Genomic DNA, 19,360 nt, shown 5'->3' on the forward strand with positions numbered 1-19,360 from the left:
GGTACTGTCCCAGAAGTCTCAGCAGCATTGTCTGGAAACACTTTAATAGAAATGTGTCTGTGAAAGCATACCGATGTTAGGAATGATATAATTCAACAGTGCAGAAGGATGGTAACTGGATCATAGTTCTACCACAGCAGTGCAATCTCCCTGTTACTGAACTGTTCAGTTGAGGAATTTTGAAGGATACAAAGATGCTCCAATTTAATACCTCTATATTCTGGGAAACTTTCTTTACTTTGACAGACTTGCCAGCAGGTACCACAATTAATATAGGGGAAAAACACAATACAGAAATAGCTTTTGTAACTATGCTTACAATTGCTGTGCTTACAGCAGCTTAATTTCTTGAATTACTTGTTTATACATGTGCAGATCCTTCAGTGGAATAAATGAAGCATTAAGTGCTGGAAGAGAAAATGGAAAAGATGAAAGCATAAACAAAGAGGACTATAGGGAGAGTACTACAATGCAAATTAACACAGCAAAAGAGATACCTCATGGAGATTTATGCATCACAGAAATACATCGTGAGTCTCACCAGGGAGCAGGAGAAAGGAACATACACTTTTCTGCAACAAAACAAGAGATCACGCAAAGCCAAAGAATTACACCTAAAGTGATAGGCACCTCCAAAGTGCTCGTGACAGATGAGACTGCTCTCAGAGGGAACACAGAAGAAAGAAGGCCAGGTACTATGGTTGAGCTGCAGTTGTCCCTCTCAAATGAGAAGCACAAAAGCACCCATGATCCTGCTGTGACTCTCTTAGGGGCAGAAAAATGCACCCTTTCAGGAAGAGAACCCAGTGTACAACAAGATGGGACTAGCCCTGTAATCACAATTCCCCTGGGCATGAAGGAGGGCAATATCCAGTGGTCAAGCAAAGTTGTCCAGTTTTCTAATGGCAAAGAGATCAAGAGGATCCAGGGTACAGCTCCATCTCTCCCCAGGGTGGAAGTGATCCTGGACTGTTCGGATAGGGAGAAGGAAGCACCCAGGTCTCTGGTTGAAAGGGGGTGTGTTAATTCTCAAGTGGAGGAAGGGCAGTCAGAAGCACCTCCTTCCCTCCTCTCCTTTGCAATCTCATCAGAAGGTGCAGAGCAGAGAGAAGGCAACCAGCACTTGGAAAGGGATCACAGACCCCTCAAGCACAGGGCAAGGCATGCAAGTAAGTATGTCTCATCTAATAATTTGCACTGCCTGAGGCTATCCTTTGTAACTTTAAACATAATTTCAGAACTTAAAATGCTGTAGGAAAAATATGTTGAGTGTTTTTTTCTGCAGTTTTCTAACTTTTCCTCTCTATTTTTCTTCTAAATTATGTTTCTGTTCTTGCTTTACATATTTTTTTTCAGCGTAATACTTTGCTCCTGGTGATGAGCCAAGAGTACACCCATGCCTTAACTGTGCTGAATAACTTTGCTTAGATGACTTTGTCCAATTAAAAATATTTGCATCTCCAAAAAAGACTGAATTCTGCTGGCCTTCTAATGTATATTCAGAAGCAATCTGTAGAGTATTAGCAAAAAGCAGGTTGCTTGAACACATCTAAGTGAATCCTGTGGATTTCTCCTTTTATAGAAAAAACTTTGTGTTGTCATTCGCATCATCTGAAATCAAAGTCATGCCACTGCTCTTAAAAGTTAACAAAAAGCTAGTAGAAAAGCTCGATGTTGCCAGCAGAAGAGATTTTGACAGACATTAGCATGTGTGCAAGTGTTACATGATCCTTTCAGTTTTGTCAGTCTTCTCTAGACTGTAAAGTGAACATGCTATTTCTTCTGACTCCCATACCCAGAGGTGCGCTTCAAAATGTGTCCAAGAAGTTTACATGTAACTAAACTTGCAACTGGATATAATATTTATTCACTGACTGTAAATATACATTATTATTTATCTATTCATTTATTTACTATTTTATTCATTTGGAATCTTTCTATTGGCTGCTTGCTCTTTCCCAACAATGTTAAGAATCCTGTCTGAGGATTTAGCAGCAGTATGTCAAAGGTGCTTGAATGTGCGCAGTGATATACTGTAGCAATAAGCTATTTCATATGCAGTGTTGGAACTAGTCTGTTAACCCTCTGCTAATTCCTCTGTAAGCATATTTTTAGCATGATAACCATTTGTATCTTATGGGCAACTGGATTAAACAGTTACTTTTGCCTACGTATGTCTGTATGCAATCCACATATCTTTGGCATACTGAATGAAGCATAAAAGTAATGTGCACATGCTTTACATTTTGGCTGTGAAGTTAGAACCAGCTGTGGGACTATGGCTGTCTTCTTTAGAGAATTACTTGCCTACCTTCTGCAGGCAAAAGTACAAGGAATGAATTACATATTACACTATAGACTCTTCTTTAAAGTAGGACATATATTCTGTCCTCTTCCCACCTCATCTAAGACAATCTCAACTCCTTCTAATTTAGTGGCAGGACATTATCTTTAGGAACCATTGATGTAATCTATGAAAGTGTTTGCTTTTAGTATTATTATTATTTGTAAAATACTGTCTACACATTAGAGCAAAGAAATTCCCAAGCACAGGGGAATAACCTGTGTACAGCAAATAGTATGTATGGATTTTTGTAAATTAAAAATTACAATGCAACACTTAAGTCTAAACTAGAGAAGAACATTTATTACAGGTGCTTGATCTCTTCAAAATAATTCTTTGCAGTAACTACTCATCAGATTATATTTACCTGAACAGGTAACATTTCTTCTGCCACCTTGTGAAACTACTGATTAAGTAACTATCCAGATGAATTAAGGAAAAATATGCTAACAAAATTGAAAGTTTTGCTTTTTGCAGAACTGTATGGGTACCTGAGGAATCCCCTTCCCAGAATAACACTCACTGCTGATGCAAGTACATAATTTGAAAGCACAGAACTTACATGCTTTCTCTTTGCAGAGGCACTCTTAACACTAAAACCTATACTGTTGGAAAATGTCCTCAGTGACTATTGTAAGCATTTGGACCATCCAAGGACTGAACCAATGATTTTGTGATTTGGCTCTCTCACTATAAAATACTATAAACTGTTGGTTTGGGTACCAAGCTCTTTTCTCTTTTATAGATTCTTGTGAGAACCATTGGTCCAGCCATGCTGTCATCTGGCATAACGGCAAAACTCCAGCTGTCTTTATCAGGAGAAGCATCAGTCTCCATCTACTGACATGGCTAAAACAAGCATTGATAGAAAATCCATCACATGGCTTTCTTTACTGAGTTTGCTTTATTTATGCCTGCAAAAGATATTAAATAATTTACTGTTCTATTTTTATATATCAGAGGCATGCCTTTTTTTTTTTTTTAAATTAAGTGGGAGGTGATCATTTATTTAGACAGCTTCAACTTACAGTTCTTTTAAAGGGAAAAGCTATTGAGGCTGTCATTCATGAGATGTGGTGGTAGAAGATAAGGGAAGACAACAGGGACACCACCTAAAGTTTCTGTGAGGAATATGCTCCATGTCACATAATGAGGAAGGAGTCATGCTGATGTAGAGTGCATCTATCAGCTTTACAGCTGCATCTATTCCCCTGCCACATGACTTGATGAAAACAGATAGTTTATGCTTTAAGAAATACATATTATTGATATATGCTAGTGAATAATCTTTTATTCAGATCTTAGATGTGTATTCATTCCTGCCACATTTTCAAAATAAATATTCTGAAGTTGTTATATCCTATATCATTCTGTATCATGTTTCAGGTAAGTAATGCTTGTTAAAACACTTTAATTGAGTACCATGGCCAAATTCCCATGTCTTCCAAGAGGCTGAAAGTTAACGCTGATAGTTTCTATGTATGCCTTTGTGGATATTTACTTGCTCTTAAATAGCTATTACAGAGAATCATACCAACTTTTAGCAACTATACACATTCTGTAACTCATACGAGTAAACACATAAACGACAGAAGCTGCTACCACTGTCAGACAGAATACAGTTAGTCTCATTTGGTCTCAGATAGTGAGCAGTCATGAGTCTGGCTGGTTGGGAATGTCCACTGTAAGCCTAGGAAGTGTGGTTAAACATTTGGTAAATGCCAGACCACAGAAACTGAATAAATGAAAAAATATTGTCTGCCTGTTGCTGCTGAGATTACTTACGGGAATAAAAATCAAGGGTGCCAGAAACAAAGACACAGGTAATGTTCCTGTTGAACTAAGAAAGTCTTAGAGAAAGTGATGTGGCCTTTGAACTTGCATGGGTGTGACTCTAACAAATGCTAGATATAGAATTTACAACACAGTTGATGTTGTGGGAAAGGCATAAGTATAATCACCTTGCTATATAAAAGAAAATAAATGTTTTAATATAGGAAAAGCAGCAGTGGGTAAATTTTGGTATAGATAATTGCAGAACTATTTGTTGTTAGTTTCCTTGTATTTTTGTGGGCTCCATGCAATTAATGTGCACTTTGACTCCTTCCACAGGGCTCCGGCGAAGTGAGAGTCTTTCAGAGAAGCAGGTCAAGGAAGCCAAATCTAAATGTAAAAGTATTGCACTGCTGCTGACAGCAGCACCCAATCCCAATTCCAAGGGAGTGCTGATGTTCAAGAAGCGTCGTCAAAGGGCGAGAAAATATACTTTAGTCAGCTACGGTACTGGGGAGTTAGAACGTGACGAAGACGAGGGTGAAGAAGGGGAAGGGGAAGAGGGGGACAAAGAAAACACTTTTGAAGTTAGTTTGCTTGCAACAAGCGAGTCAGAAATAGATGAAGATTTCTTCTCTGACATTGACAACAACGATAAGATTGTGACGTTTGACTGGGACAGCAGTCTACTTGAGGTTGAGAAGAAGATAAAAAGTGGAGACGAGATGCAGACACTTCCAGAGAGCACAGGTAAAGGGGCCCTCATGTTTGCCAAGAGGCGTCAGAGGATGGATCAGATTACTGCTGAGCAGGAGGAGATGAAGGCACGCACAGTGCATACAGAGGAACGAAGAGAAGCAATATCAGAGAACTTCCAGAAACTAAATTCTACAGTATATCAAACAAAAGAGGAAGAAATGTCAACACAGCAGACCTGCATGAGCAAAAGCTACACAGACATGAGCCAGAATCGTAGCAAAATGCTACAACAAAATGGCTTTGGCTTAGCACCAGACACTAACCTCTCTTTTCAGTCCTCTGACGCTCAAAGAGCAGCTTCTTTGAATAAAACAGCAAAACCCTTCCCTTCTGGGGTTCAAAACCGAGCAGCTGCACCATTTTCACCCATAAGAAACATTACTAGTCCTCTTTCAGATATACAAGCACCGCCTCCTTACTGCTCTGTTAGCCCACCACCAGAGGCTTTATACAGACCTGTTTCAGTTCCTGTAGCCAGCAGAGCTGCCCCATCTGTGTGGTCATCCAGTGAGCCAACAGAACACATAGCATCTCGAGATGAAAGGATTGCAGTACCAGCCAAAAGAACTGGGATACTGCAAGAGGCAAAGAGAAGAAGCACTTCAAAACCTATGTTCAATTTCAAAGAAGCACCCAAAGTAAGTCCTAATCCTGCCCTATTGTCCCTTGTACACAATGCAGAGGGCAAAAAAACTACTGGGGCTGGTTTTGAGTCAGGACCTGAAGAAGACTACCTCAGTTTGGGAGCAGAAGCTTGCAATTTCATGCAGACTCAAGCATCTAAACAAAAGGCCCCTCCTCCTGTTGCTCCAAAGCCTTCAGTCAAGATCTCTCCTACTGCTGGTACTCCAGTTTGGTCACCTCCAGCTGTGGCTTCTAGCAGGGCTCCTTCTTTCCCAGCACCAGCCTCCCCTCAGGCAATATATCCCGCACCACTCAAATCTCCACAGCATCCTCATTCTCCTGCCCATCCCCCAGGTACTCTCAACTTAGCTGGTCCTTTCAAAGGGCCTCAGGCAACCCTAGTGAGTCCAAACCATACACCCAAGACAACCACACCAGTCACACCAAGTGCTGAAGAAAGAAAGCCACCCTTTGAGATGCCACCAGCTATGAGCGGAAAAGGAGCACAGTTATTTGCCAGAAGGCACTCTCGAATGGAGAAGTATGTGGTAGATTCAGAGACTGTCCAGGCAAACATGGCACGAGCCTCATCTCCAACTCCATCTTTACCAGCTTCTTGGAAATATTCATCTAATGTCCGAGCACCTCCACCTGTTGCTTATAATCCCATTCACAGCCCATCTTATCCTCCTGGTGCTACCAAGCCTTCCTCTAAGTCCACTGCTGCTACCAAAACCACAAAAAGAAAACCTAAGAAAGGTCTCAATGCTTTGGATATTATGAAACACCAACCTTATCAACTTGATGCATCTTTATTTACTTTTCAACCTCCTAGTACTAAGGAAAGCCTTGCTACTAAGGAGACATCGAAGTTGTCCACTTCAAAGCAAGCTCTACCTTTAGGACCAGCTAGTGCTGGCTCTCCTACTAGTGCCCGGGCATCTTCAGTGTACTCAGTGCCAGCCTACATTTCACAGCCTTCGTTCCAGTCAGATGCCCCTACCCCAGTAAATGAATCATATGCACCTACAAGCTACTCTGCATTTTCTAAGCCAGAAAGCACAACATCCTCTCTGTTTACTGCTCCAAGGCCAAAATTTTCAGCAAAGAAAGCTGGTGTCACTGCACAGGTGTGGAAGCCATCCATTACTGAAGAGTAGCCCTTATAGCTGAAACTTGGTGTCCGTTTTGCTTGCAATCAATTGTTCGCAGTGTTAACCTGGCACACAAACAATGCCAATAGTATTCTTTAGCTTCCTTAATAATGTCAGATATATCACCTTAAATCTGGGTCCAAAATATTTGAACTTTTTTAAGGAATTAAAATAATTAAAAGAATCAGACGCTTTATAAACAAAACATCCCAAAATGAACAGATACCATTGTACTAAGTAAGCAGGACACTAGGTTTTTGCTTTAGGACTCCTACATCAGAAATAACAGTAAGCAATATTCCTGGTATGTCAAATTAATAGAGAAGAGCTTTCTTTCTGTCTTTCTGCCTCCCCTCCCCAACTATGTTCTAATAACCTCGGGATTTGAGGACTTTTTAAAATAAGTGCCTTATTAAATAATATTAACACATATTACTAACAGCATAAAATAGATAGTGTTAGACTCTGACTGATCAGTAATGCAATACAACTGGATAGATCTTTGACCTGCACAGAGCACCACTGAATTAAGTTAGAATCTGTCTTGGCTCAAAGGTCCTTCCACAGGAATATGGCGGTCCACCAGGGACTTAGTTTGCAAGCTATGTGGATCAGCTGTGATCCAAAATCAAGAACTGCCTCTGTCATTTCACAGTGAATGTGCTATATGTGATGGCGGAGTGTTCTGAAGACTTTAAAAGAGGTAAAATGACTTGCAAAAATTGTTTAAAGATTTCCCATTTTGGGGAAATCTGATATCCCAAGTGCAGACATGTTTTTAGCCAAAGTTTGCCTTCAATCCAGCAAGTAAGATAAAAGCTAGTAAATCAAAATTACTGAACAGTCAGAAAGATGAGCTGGAATTTCCAGCTGCAATGTAATGCAATAGCTTCTTGTGAAAGCAAAGTGACTGAGAGCTGAAGGGATACATATAGTCAAGGGTACTGATTCTTGCAAACAGAGTAGTGTATGCCATAGAAATTAGCACTTAACTGTAAATCATAACTATGATCATGTGTCCTCTCATACACTTTTTATTATTTTCATTTGAAGCTTTACAGTGCTTCTTCACACTTTAAACCTTTTTACTCTGGTCTTATACTTTCACCTATTACTTGTCATACTGGAGACTAAGGATTGAAATACTGCTACTGTAGAAAATTATTAAGTCTGTGGTCTTAAAACCTACTGTGTAATACTGCAGTGAGTAAACAGTCTTGCTGAAATCAAGGAGCTATATTTGAAGAGTTTAGCATGTTTTTCCAGTAAGTAGTCCTGTTACCATCAGTGGTGCTAGGTCTGAAATAAAATTTTGTTTCACACAACTAAGGGTATCAAAATTCATCCCAAGTGTGAAGCTATAGATCTTAAAGCACCACTGTGTGAATAAAAGTGGCAGAACCTGTTGATATATTTGCTTAAACTACCATTAAGGTAGCTAAGACCAGAGTGTGGATGTTTTATATCAGAAGGTTTTAGTAGAACTATCTGTCTTGATGAAGAAAACATTCCCCAGTATGAACAGTATCTCCTTATATTGGTCCATGATGGTAACTCAAACTGCAATCAAAACTGAGAAGCATTTGGTTGTACAAGCAGAAAGCAGACTGGAATCAAAGTCTAATCAAGCCAATAAAAATCACTCCTTTCAATTTTGGACCTCCAAAAATGTACTATCCCCTTTATATTTTGGATTGGGATACTAACTGCATTAGAAAATGACCAACTGATCCATCTCTCTCTTAAAATTCAAGAGAATTGCAGGAAATAGTTTGGGTAAAAAATACTTTGAAAACCCAAGAAAGTATTACACTGCATTTACCTGGAAACAGAAAGCAAAATTTTAATCCTTTGGAGATCTCCCTTCTATCTCTTCCACTGTCAGTATCTGTATTTTTCTTCTATCATTAAACTTGTTCCTTTCCTCTCTGCCTGTTTGGCTTTACTTTCTTTGGTTTGGTTGCTATTTTTTGTTTCATGTACAGGCTGACAGTACGGGAAATCTATTTTCTATGCTACCCTCTTAATATGAAGTCTCTTCCCTCCCTTTCTCTTTCCCTTTACATTTCCCTTTCCCCTTCCCTTTCCTCACTCCTTTCTTCTCCTCAGTAAAAGATATCTGAACTTGCATACATTATTTTAGGTAGAAGTTTAAGATACTAGTATCTACTTGGAATAAAGATACCCTACCATAGATAGGTCATGTTGCTAGAGAGATACACAGTCATCCAATCAGCCTCATATTGCCTTATATGGTTTTACTCAGTCTCCTCCTGTAAAACACATCTGTAAATTATAATCAGACTTCTGTACTTGTTCACCCTACCACCACCACAAGAATATTCCCCCAGTGAGGAAATTTTTAGCAGTTTTGTACTTCCACAAGTCTTGATGTTGATGTAAATGGCTATTAAGACACAGCAGCTCACATAGCATGGCCATCAGTTCCTATTAGGCTCAGGTCAGTAATTTCTGGAATTTATCACCAGTGACCGAGTATCCTGTGTGAAAGGTGGGGATTAGGGAAATCTAACTTCTAGCATATATATGTGTACATGGCATACCACTTTGCAAGTAAGAAATAATAAGTGTTATTATTCTAATTACCAGCAGAAGAAACAAGAGGTAAAGCTGAGACATACTCTCAGGCAAAGGAAATCAGCTGTCCAGAAAGACAGAATTCAAGTAATAGGAGTTAGATGAGAGCTATGGACTGAAATAGAAACTTTCTGTTTCCTGAGTCATCTGTCTAGAACTAAATTCACCTGAAAGACAGAAATGCATAGTTGTCATCTTTAAAATAATTTTCCTATTTCACTAATTTTCAGCACAACCCAAAAGTTCACTTAGAAAGTCTACTAAATCACATGCATGTTTACAGCAGTAAGAAAGAAGTCAGCTTCTGTAACAGCAGTATAAAATATAGCTACTAGCCTACCTTCTTTTTACTTTGTCCAAAAGAAAAGGAAGTGCATCTATGCTGAAAATTTGTATGTTGATCACATTTGGGGTTTTTGCTACTATTTAAATACAAGTATTTCCTATGAACTACAGCAATGACACAAGGATTGTTTTAAGCACCAGTAAGAGTTAAAAGCAAAAGCCACAGTGACACTAGTAATCTTAGCTAAGATTTTTTGAAAATCCCATTCAAAGTCCAACTTTGAATTCAATTTCATATATACACATCCTTCTCCACACATGCTGCTTGGATCCAAGTTGGCTTCAAGACTCCTTTTACTAATCAGGTAAGTGTGTAATTCTCAAGAATATTTCAGAAAACTAGCCTACTTAAAGTAATAGTTTTATCCAAAATGCAGTCTCTTGTGAAGCAGACACTTAGGGGAAAGCTGAGCTCTTTGTTGTCACAGATTCAAGTTAAAACCTAACCATGGTATCGAACATAGTTGAAATATCAAGAAAATGAATGGTTTGTGTAGAGAGAAGACACTTGAAATTTTACTTTGAAAAGGCAATGAGCTTTAGTAAATGGTTTTCTGAAAAAGCTATTTGAATTATTCTACATAATATGACAAGGTTACCAAGATCCAGTTGTTATGTTCATTATGTAAGCATATGTAACAGTGATTTTAGGCCACCTATTATAACAATACTTACAGTATGTTCACATTAAAAGAGGCGTTTAAATGGTTTATGTTGGCTATAGCACATTTAGTTATAGCACATGCCAGAAGTATTATACTGCACCAGTTTGGGTCTCACAATCCAGATAGAGTTTTCATGAAAACAGCTACCTCTGTCAAGAGTTTACATACTTTCAATTTCTGACTCAGTTATAAGCCTCTTGTTATAAAACTCAATTGAAAAGTTTTGTTTTGGAGATGACTAGTTATTAGACAAAAAGTTGAAATCACCATTGAAAAAAAATACAAAATTTAGTTCTTAAACAGAGAACTGCTTAACTTCTCCCCCAATATTCTAGGATAACCACTCTTATACCATGTTCCTGCTCAACAAAAGATTACATATTATGCAACAATTAGAAAGATATTTCTATTATTATTTTCTGTAGGAACATTTATTGAATAAATATTACCATCTCATACAAATAAACCTCATTCATTTGCTCTTTGTTCCCTTATGGAAGAAACAATTTTGCCTGTGTCCTAAGATATGTGACCATATCCAGTGACAATAAGCTGCTTGGTTCCAAAAGTACCTGGCCAGTGGCATGGGACTTCATAATACACCCATATCGAGACTTGCAGCAGGGAATGCTCACTTCTCTTGTAGACACACTGACAATTCATGCCGAGATCAAGACAATTCCATTTTGAGATCAGCCACTAAGAGGAGGTTTCAGTTCAGTTTTGTCTGAAGTATTCTTGCACTGATCCTAATTTTTTATACCAACTTCTATTTTATTTATTTTTGCATGCCTAATTTAATTTTATATGAAATATTCAAGAGTCAAGACACAAAATCAGCCCTAAAACTGTTAGTGACCCATTTTGCTGCCACCACAGCAATCATGCGGCAATGAATTAATTTTCTTTTTGGCAGAGTGATGTCATTATTCACACTAAAATGAATGTTTAGAATTCAAACAAATCTGTATGTGTTTGTAGTAAAGAAATACTAAGATATCTGAGGCATCAGCAGGTTCCAAATCTCTGGTATATGGTTCAGGTAGGAAAATTAGGGCTAAGTGGCAGAGCAGCAATTATGAGAGAAAAAACTACTAGGATTATAGGGAGCCAAGCACTGGGGAGGAAAATCCAGAAAAAAGAGACTGCACAGGGTAATCATATTCCTCATTAACGGAGGTTCATGAAATACTCAAGGTGAAAGAAAAGAAAGGGATTAATTATTCTGCACAGAGAAGGCTAACTACTTCCAGCCTTTTGTTGAAGTTTTCTAGATTATTCTTGGGACCATAAAGCACTCACATCACTGAGCATTATTTTTTTTTTCATTACTATTTACAAAGAGATATTGTGAAAGAACCAAAATGCTAATACCCAGCAAAAATTAAAAAGTGAGCTTTAAAAAGAAGCAGGTCTTACCAACAGACCATTGCTCTGAGAGGTAACAGATCTACAGACATATTGTCCTAGATACTCCTATATATAAGAGTTTTAGAAAATGCTAAGGTAAACTCTGATAAAAGATTATAAACAATTATCAAGAGAATTTGACAGTAGCTGATGTGATCTGGGAGGAGCACTGTTTATCAAGTATCCAGGACAACATCTCAACAAAGGACCAGCCTTGCTGTCATGCTCTGTTGCTCCAGCCTCCCTGTGGGGAATTCACTATGAGGCAGAGAAATACCAGTGAAACGACGTCACTCTTTGCAACTAATAATTCACAAAGTGTTTCTCCTCTCTTTTACCAAGATCCTTTTCCACATTTTATAGCTTTAGGAAACAAACAAACAAACAAACAAACAAACAAAAAAGATCAGTTCTGAAAAGATCCACTCTTCCAGTCTTGCCTTTTTAAGAAAACTTGATACATCTTTCTTTGCCTAAGTCATACACCCAGGATTCCACCGATCGCTTTGGCAGTGCAGCATGGCAAGTGCAGATCTTAGTTACACAGCTTGACATAATGTTACTTTGTAGCTTGAAATAGAAATGTTATACAAAGAAGAAACTTGACAAGATCCTCAAAAAACCTGTAGATTCAGAAGCTCTGAATTGCTTATTTGCTGGTAGGTTTCCTGAGAAAATATGAGAGCCTGGTAATTTCATACAGTACACCTGGTGCCTTCATCACAAGTTCACAATACCTTGACAACAGCTGTTCTTACTTTATAGTAAACATTACCTTTGTATGTGATTACCTAAGGGAGGAGCTGGAATCACTGCGGAGCTATGCCTGGCAAGTGCTTTTCAGGTTGGTTGGTTAGTACAGGAAGCACTTTTGGTTTTTCATCAAATTATTTCAAAAGCAGGAAAAATCCTGAAGCTCAGTGAAACATGGTGTCTCAAGGATCTCTACAGACTCTTTCTTTGCAAGCTAAGACAAACCACATGATACTATTTCGATGGTTTTAACACCTGCTTCCTTGAGTAATGTAGGCAAAGACTATTAAGCATGCTAATCCAGTCTCCTGTTATTCTCTTCAGTTTTCAAAGGAAAAACTCTATTCCTAATTGTTTTTAAATTCAGTCCACTTGAAACCTTTACAAATTTATGTGGTAGTATAAGCACAAGGAGAGCCTCTTTGTTCTACTGTGTGGTTTCCAAAGACGAAGTTCTAACAGAGTATTATTGCCGCTAACAGAGTTCTCAGGAGCTAGGTGTAAAACGCAAGGTGCTCTCACTGAGCCTATATAAGCCTATAGCTTGATATACAAAGTCTGCATAGAAATATGAGACATGTCAGACAGAAAGATCAGTCTAAAATTAGTTCTAAAGCATGTAGTGGTACTACTTTTCATGGAAAAAGATGCTAGAATTTTTTGTCACTGACATGTATTTTTCCCTACTCTCACTCTTTGAAATGGCTGAACTATGTAAGTTCATCTGGTTGAAATGCATCTGAAATGGTTGAATTATTTCGGATTACATAAATAAGAAAAAATCCCCAAATAACTGCACCAGAAAATTTCAGTTTGAAAGACCTTATAAGAAAATCATAAAGAACTGGATAATTTATCTTTTAGTATGGATATGTTAAGCAACAGTGCCACCATCTTCAAGTATTACAATATCATATATATTTATTTTCTTTGATTTTAGAAAAAAATATCATTAGACTTTATAACAACTTTAAAGCCTTTCATTGTTAATAAAAAATAGCAAGGTCAGAAAGTAGGAACAACTTTGCCCTTGTTTTTCAAATGTTCACTCACAAGTCTTCATCTTCTAAAGCCTTCCTCTAAGCTGTGTAACATAAAAGTCCAGAAGGTGGCAGCAGATATTCTTCTTACAAGAAATAAACTTTATTCCAAGGAAAGGTAGTATGCCTTAATGCTATTCAAGGAAAGCTAAGAGGTGAAAAAAAGTTTCATCTATTTGCTTTTATAGACATAACTGTATTGTATTTTGATAATCATATATGGATAAAGATATATGATAAAAAAGCACTAATTTTCTCTCATTTACACAGGTGCGAACTGAGCTCACTGAATAATTTAATACAGACTAGCAGCACTATTAGGCATTCTGCAGTACTGAAAGCCTAATTCTACTGACTTATCTACTTATCTTCTTTTTTATCATTACTTGACAATCAAAAAGGACTTTACTGTGAGAAGCAGAATTTGTTACAAAGCTTATATAAGATGTTTGACAGTAGCCATTTGTTTGTATGCCAACAATGATATCACAATTATTCTTACCTGAAATAATATCACAGTTGTAAACAATCTAAACTTAGAATAATCTAGGTTCCAGTTCTGAAATTCCCCATAAATTGTTGAAAGCATGTGCTGAAAAGACAGCTTTGAGGAAGCTAGGATCAGACATGAACTATGCGATTTTAATTTATTTCTAGCCTCAGTACAGCCCCTGACATGGCTTTAGTTGTTAGACAGGTAAAATTCCCTGCCTGCCCAGCCATTACCAACCAAAATACTGCATTCCAATTTTAGCCTGTTATAAATTATTTCCAGAGCTTCAAATAAATATGACTTTTCCATTTTTTTTTTTAATTCATATTGTATAATAGCTGTCACACTTACTCAAGATCTGGCAGCATTTTGGAGAGAAATTTTTCATTACATCAAGTTTAAATTGTAAATGGTTTGGGATGAAAAAAGCTGTAATAAAATAAACAATATGCCTCCCTTCTATAAACAGTTCAGTTTAAAAAACTGAAATGCTTGGGTTTTGTTTAAAAAAATGAAACAATGATAGAATTAAAAGGCATAAAAATCAAGTATTTCATATTTTGTCTTACTGTGTTCTCAGTGATTTGGTCACTAACCACAGCAGCCATCACAAGTCCACAGAAAGCAAAATGAGAAAAGCATTATTCTGGGCTTTTTGAAAATGCAGTCATTTTTTGAGACAATTGTTTTACCTACTTCCTCCTTCTTTGTCCTCTTTTAGTCAGGTGCTAATGTTAACTCAGATCTGGACATGTTTTGATATGGGATTAAGAGCCTATAATGAAAGGTTAAAAATAAAACTGCCTTAATGACTTAGACACCTAGGTATTTTTTTTCAAGCAACTTAATCAGTTGGGAATGTACATTTGCAGAGTTTCACTGGGCTGTTAAGGGTCCAACCTACTTTTGAAAATAGAACTTCTGCTTGTTTTTGAAAATGTAATACATGCCTCTCTAATCACTGAAAAGGCAGTTTCAGCCTGTAAACATATGAGCAGTTTTCATTTACTATGGAGATTTGTCACCTGAGACAGGAAAAGTTATTGTGAAATCATTTCACTAAGTAGTATTCTGCACTCCCATTTGGTCTCTAAGATGAAAAATATCTTTCCGACTCATGCCTTTAAAATTTGCACTATTTAATGAAATTTAGTATTGCTCTTTTTGTCTTTCAGCTTTTCAAAGCTTTTGAAGTTGTATCACAAAATTTGAAATAGCAGTAAGTTCCAAATAACCAATTTTTCTGGGCTATTGAATAGATACTATTGAAGAAAAAGGCATACATTTACACTCTTACTTACACTGATAGATCTATATTTGCATAAACCTTTTATAAGTACTGTGTTTATATTCATTTACATATATATCAAAATAGTTTCTTTTGGAAGTAATTTGCTTTAGCTTTTATTAATATAGAGCTTATAAATATCAAAAATGCCTGTGGTACAATAAATGTTTTCTTAACTAACCAGTTGATAAATAGTTCACATTTTTAAAATCAATGTTAACCTAAACAACACAGCTGCCTTTCCTCTTCTTGATATCTGAGAATCACTTTCCCTTCAATAACTATTGTAGAAAAGATCCTTCTCTCTGAAAACATTCACATGAGGCAAGGGAAAAGAACAGATAAACCACTCTATGTGATGCTGGTTTGTTTTGCAGCATAAAACTTTGAGTGCTGGCACAGTATTATAATCAATGCTTTACAACAAGATTACCATAACATAATTTGTGGTAATGTCATAACTCTGGTAGCATATCACTCTTCCTTCTCTCTTGATTTCTGGGAAGAAATGGAAGAAATCTACCCCTCTTTTTATGATCATCTCATAAAATAATTATTAACCATTTGCACTTACCTCCCATATGATGCTGGGTTTGTACCTTCTTTTTAGTACATGCCTGTCAAAAGATGTACCTCCAAGAATTAAATATGAAGGGAAAATAACAGAAAGCACCACTGTGTCAGGCTGCTGCTGTCCAGTAAGTGAAAGATGAAGTGCAGTGACTAGATGTTACCTTAATTCTAAAGTTTGTGTTTGATAGTTTGAAGGGGGGGAACACCAAAATAGTGACAGAAATCAGTATATGAATATCAAATATGAACCTGACTTGAATTTAGAAATATTCAGACTTAGACTTCCAGTCTAGGAACACCACTACCAAAAATAAATCAACTGCAATGAAAAAAAAGGCAATATTGATCTTCTCTCAGTTTATGCATTATTATACACTTGTATTTTAGCAAAATCATGCTTACAGATGTAAGGAATTGCAGATTATCTTCAGTAATACAGATCTTACTGAATGCATTTGTTGTACCCGATGTATCTAGTCTCCAAACACGATATACCACCCAACAAAGCAGTCCACTGGGGCATTCTTTGGATGACCTGGCCTGTTTCTCTGTCAGAAGGAAGTCATACAGGAGATGGCTATTAAGATGAAATCTAGAAAAGTCCATGAAAATGCAAGTTAAAAAATATAAGAAAAGGTGACTGTTTATCAGCTTTTAAGGAAGGTTTTGGTTTTTTTTTTTTCCAGATAAATTGGCACAATCTCTTACTGGCCAGTTAAATTGTTACGGTGGCTGCAGGTTACCTGGCAGACTATAAATCAAATTCCATTGGAAAAAACTGTCAGTCACGGATGTCTTCATCCTAATAAGAGTGATCATTGGCTAATCCTATTCAGAAATGAGGAAAGCCATCCTTACATAAGGAAACATTCTTCAGCTCACAAGACACTATGAACTACTTGTATTATAACCTAGTCATTTTATCCCTAAGACCCTGACTAGAGGGACCCAAACAAACAAAAAAAAATGAGTACAAGAAATATTAGTATAACCAAAATCATTCCCAAGGCACTACTGATGTTCCAGTTTGCTGCCTGTGTATCTTCTTTCAAGGCCTAACATTCTAGCCAAATACAGACCCATACTGCACAAAAGCTAATAAACTGAGCAGAATTCCACATCAAAATGGAGAAAATATTTTTATTGCCTCTGAGACTAAACTCATTCATATCCAAGGCATCTCACAGAATTTGGCTGTTTGATTTTTTTGGTAAGGACAAATTCAATAGACATAATATTAATTCTCCAGATTACCAGTATTTGAGATTCAGCTTTTTCTACAACAACCCTTAAATGCTGTATTTATGATTTGCATTACATTACATGTGCCATGGATAGGTATAATTTGAATTACAAACACTTGTTCATTGTGTCTTCCAAATGAAGGACATAGGGGATTCTCAAGCCAGTAAAAAGCTCATCCCCAAATCTGTTTGTCAAAACCCTGTGCTAGTAACTGTATACTGTGTTGCTTGATTCATACAGAGCTATTCTGGGGTTTTTTTATTAGGTGATTTTAGTTTTCTTCTGACAGATCCTTTTCTTTGCCTTGTATGATAACAAAGCTATGTCTAGAATAGTTTTCATCATCATAGAATATAATCTTATTTTCCACTAACAATCTTGATTTTTCTGTTGAATCTGCTCTACCACCTGTTTTTAAAAAATGTAGAACTCACCATAATTACACATTTAATTTTGTCTACACTATTTCTGTTTTTACAAGTTAAATTTTTATCTTCATAACACAGTAGAATGGCCCATTTTGTTAGACAAATAGTGAAATACACTTGGTAAGTTATTATTCCCTGATTAAACTCGGTCAAAGAAAATTAACTCCTGCTTTATTAGTTACGCTTAGGACCAAAAATACTTCTGTGACTATGAATTCTGGAGTTCTTCTCTAAACATGACAGTCTAAAAAGTATCTTCATCTAATTGTTTTGAAAAGTCAGATACTCCTTCCTTCAACAGTGTAGCTTCCCTCTGCATCTCTGGAATTCTAATAAGTACTTTCAGGGCTTGGAAATGGAATTTCTATTAAATAAAGCGGAAATTTTCTGTCTGCTCAGCACAGACAATGCTCTAGAACCCTCCTAAGAGCACTTAACACATGTAGACTAGTAGGTGGATCTGTTTTTAACACATGTAGGTGGAACAACTTTTTCATCCCTCTGTACAATCGTATCTCCTTAGTTTCATGGTTGAGGTTATCAGATTTATTTCTAATAGAAACTGTACCTAATTTTCCATGTTCTTTTGTTTTAGCACCTTATAAATTGTTTTCTTGCCAATAATTTAAACAAAAAGCACTGAGCAGGCTTGCTGAATAAGCTCTTTTCTGTGGACTCAGTGAAGAAAAAAATCATAATACGTTAGAGACTTATTCTGACTGGCCTCTCTGGGTGTGCCACTTATTGGCCCTAAGCATGATCTATTATCTGGACTCTTATCTTGCGGTAAAAAAAAGAGATCACTCTCATCAGGTGAACTGAATTAGGTACAGGTAAACTTCAATCCATTCTTGACAGTATATATATATACATATATATATATATAAATTCACTTTCCAAATGGGTAATTATTTTTATATGCTTATTTTTAGATATATTTTGTATTATATAGTTATATATTATTCATATGCTTGCTTTTATATTATCTTAGAGTACTCAATTGGGATCTGCCTATATGTGATGATCTGATCAGCCACATTTTAAAGTCTGATCATCTCAAGGTTTAAGTGAGGATTGTTAAAAAATAACTGAGTGTCCTAGGTTCCCAAAATGAAGGGTTGTTTTGTTTTGTTTTCCACATAGAAGCAGAATCTTGTGAAAACTTGCCATAAGTATGTGGGGGTAGGATTAATAACACTGGGGATTTTCCTCTCTGGAACTGCAAACTGGGAAGCAGTTCATAGTTCTGTTGTACAGCACTAGTTGTGAAATTTGTCTCATTACATAACCTCTGTGTGTCACATCTCTTTTAAGAGATTCAGACTGAGCACCAACAAACTGACTGCAAATAATGAAATCAGTAGCCTCTTTCTCAGTTTCCATCTCTCATATACAAGGCTGATAGGAAAATATGATCTAAAAGCCTGTGTGAAGCAGTAGCCTTTTAAGTTCCTTAGAAGTGTCAAGATCCTGTGACAGAAAAGCCTATAAAACATGACATTTCTACATGAATCTTTGTTTGATAAGCTATAGCTTTTATGATTAGATACTTATCAACTTTTATCTAGATCATGTCCACAGTATTTTAAGTCTGGAAGCTCAGTAGGAAAAGTAACACAGACCAATGCTGTTTGAATGAAATTCTATCAAAGCCTCTGGCAAAGGAGACTGGAATTTCACACTGGCTTTCAGAATTAAAGGCATTTAAACCTCAGGATATGAATCAATGGGTGTAAATCAATGAGTTCAGGAGCCACATGTATAGAAACTACTCAGGAAGAACAATGTAATTTGCCTGTGTAAAACAAAGAACATCTGGCTTGGGGAAAACGTTGTCCCCGATTCATACGCTGCCAAATGACTGTTGG

General features: G+C 36.9%; 2 protein-coding genes across 3 annotated transcripts in view; one reads left to right on the forward strand and one right to left on the reverse strand.

Moving 5' to 3' along the window:
* Nucleotides 1–19,360, reverse strand: part of SEC24D (SEC24 homolog D, COPII coat complex component) — a 220,628-nt gene that overhangs the window by 138,068 nt on the left and 63,200 nt on the right. The gene's annotated exons all lie outside the window — the stretch shown is intronic.
* The window catches only part of SYNPO2 (synaptopodin 2), an 82,153-nt gene that overhangs the window by 58,629 nt on the left and 4,164 nt on the right, over nucleotides 1–19,360 (forward strand). Inside the window, exons 3-4 of one of the 2 annotated variants that reach the window (XM_031044724.2) lie at nucleotides 376–1,169; nucleotides 4,457–6,632. In XM_031044724.2, the coding sequence (XP_030900584.2) occupies nucleotides 376–1,169; nucleotides 4,457–6,632 (2,970 nt within the window). The remainder of the gene's footprint in view (nucleotides 1–375; nucleotides 1,170–4,456; nucleotides 6,633–19,360) is intronic. The other variant, XM_005144118.3, reaches the window with a different exon arrangement.

This window comes from Melopsittacus undulatus, chromosome 5, assembly GCF_012275295.1.
Source record: "Melopsittacus undulatus isolate bMelUnd1 chromosome 5, bMelUnd1.mat.Z, whole genome shotgun sequence".
NCBI lineage: Eukaryota > Metazoa > Chordata > Aves > Psittaciformes > Psittaculidae > Melopsittacus > Melopsittacus undulatus.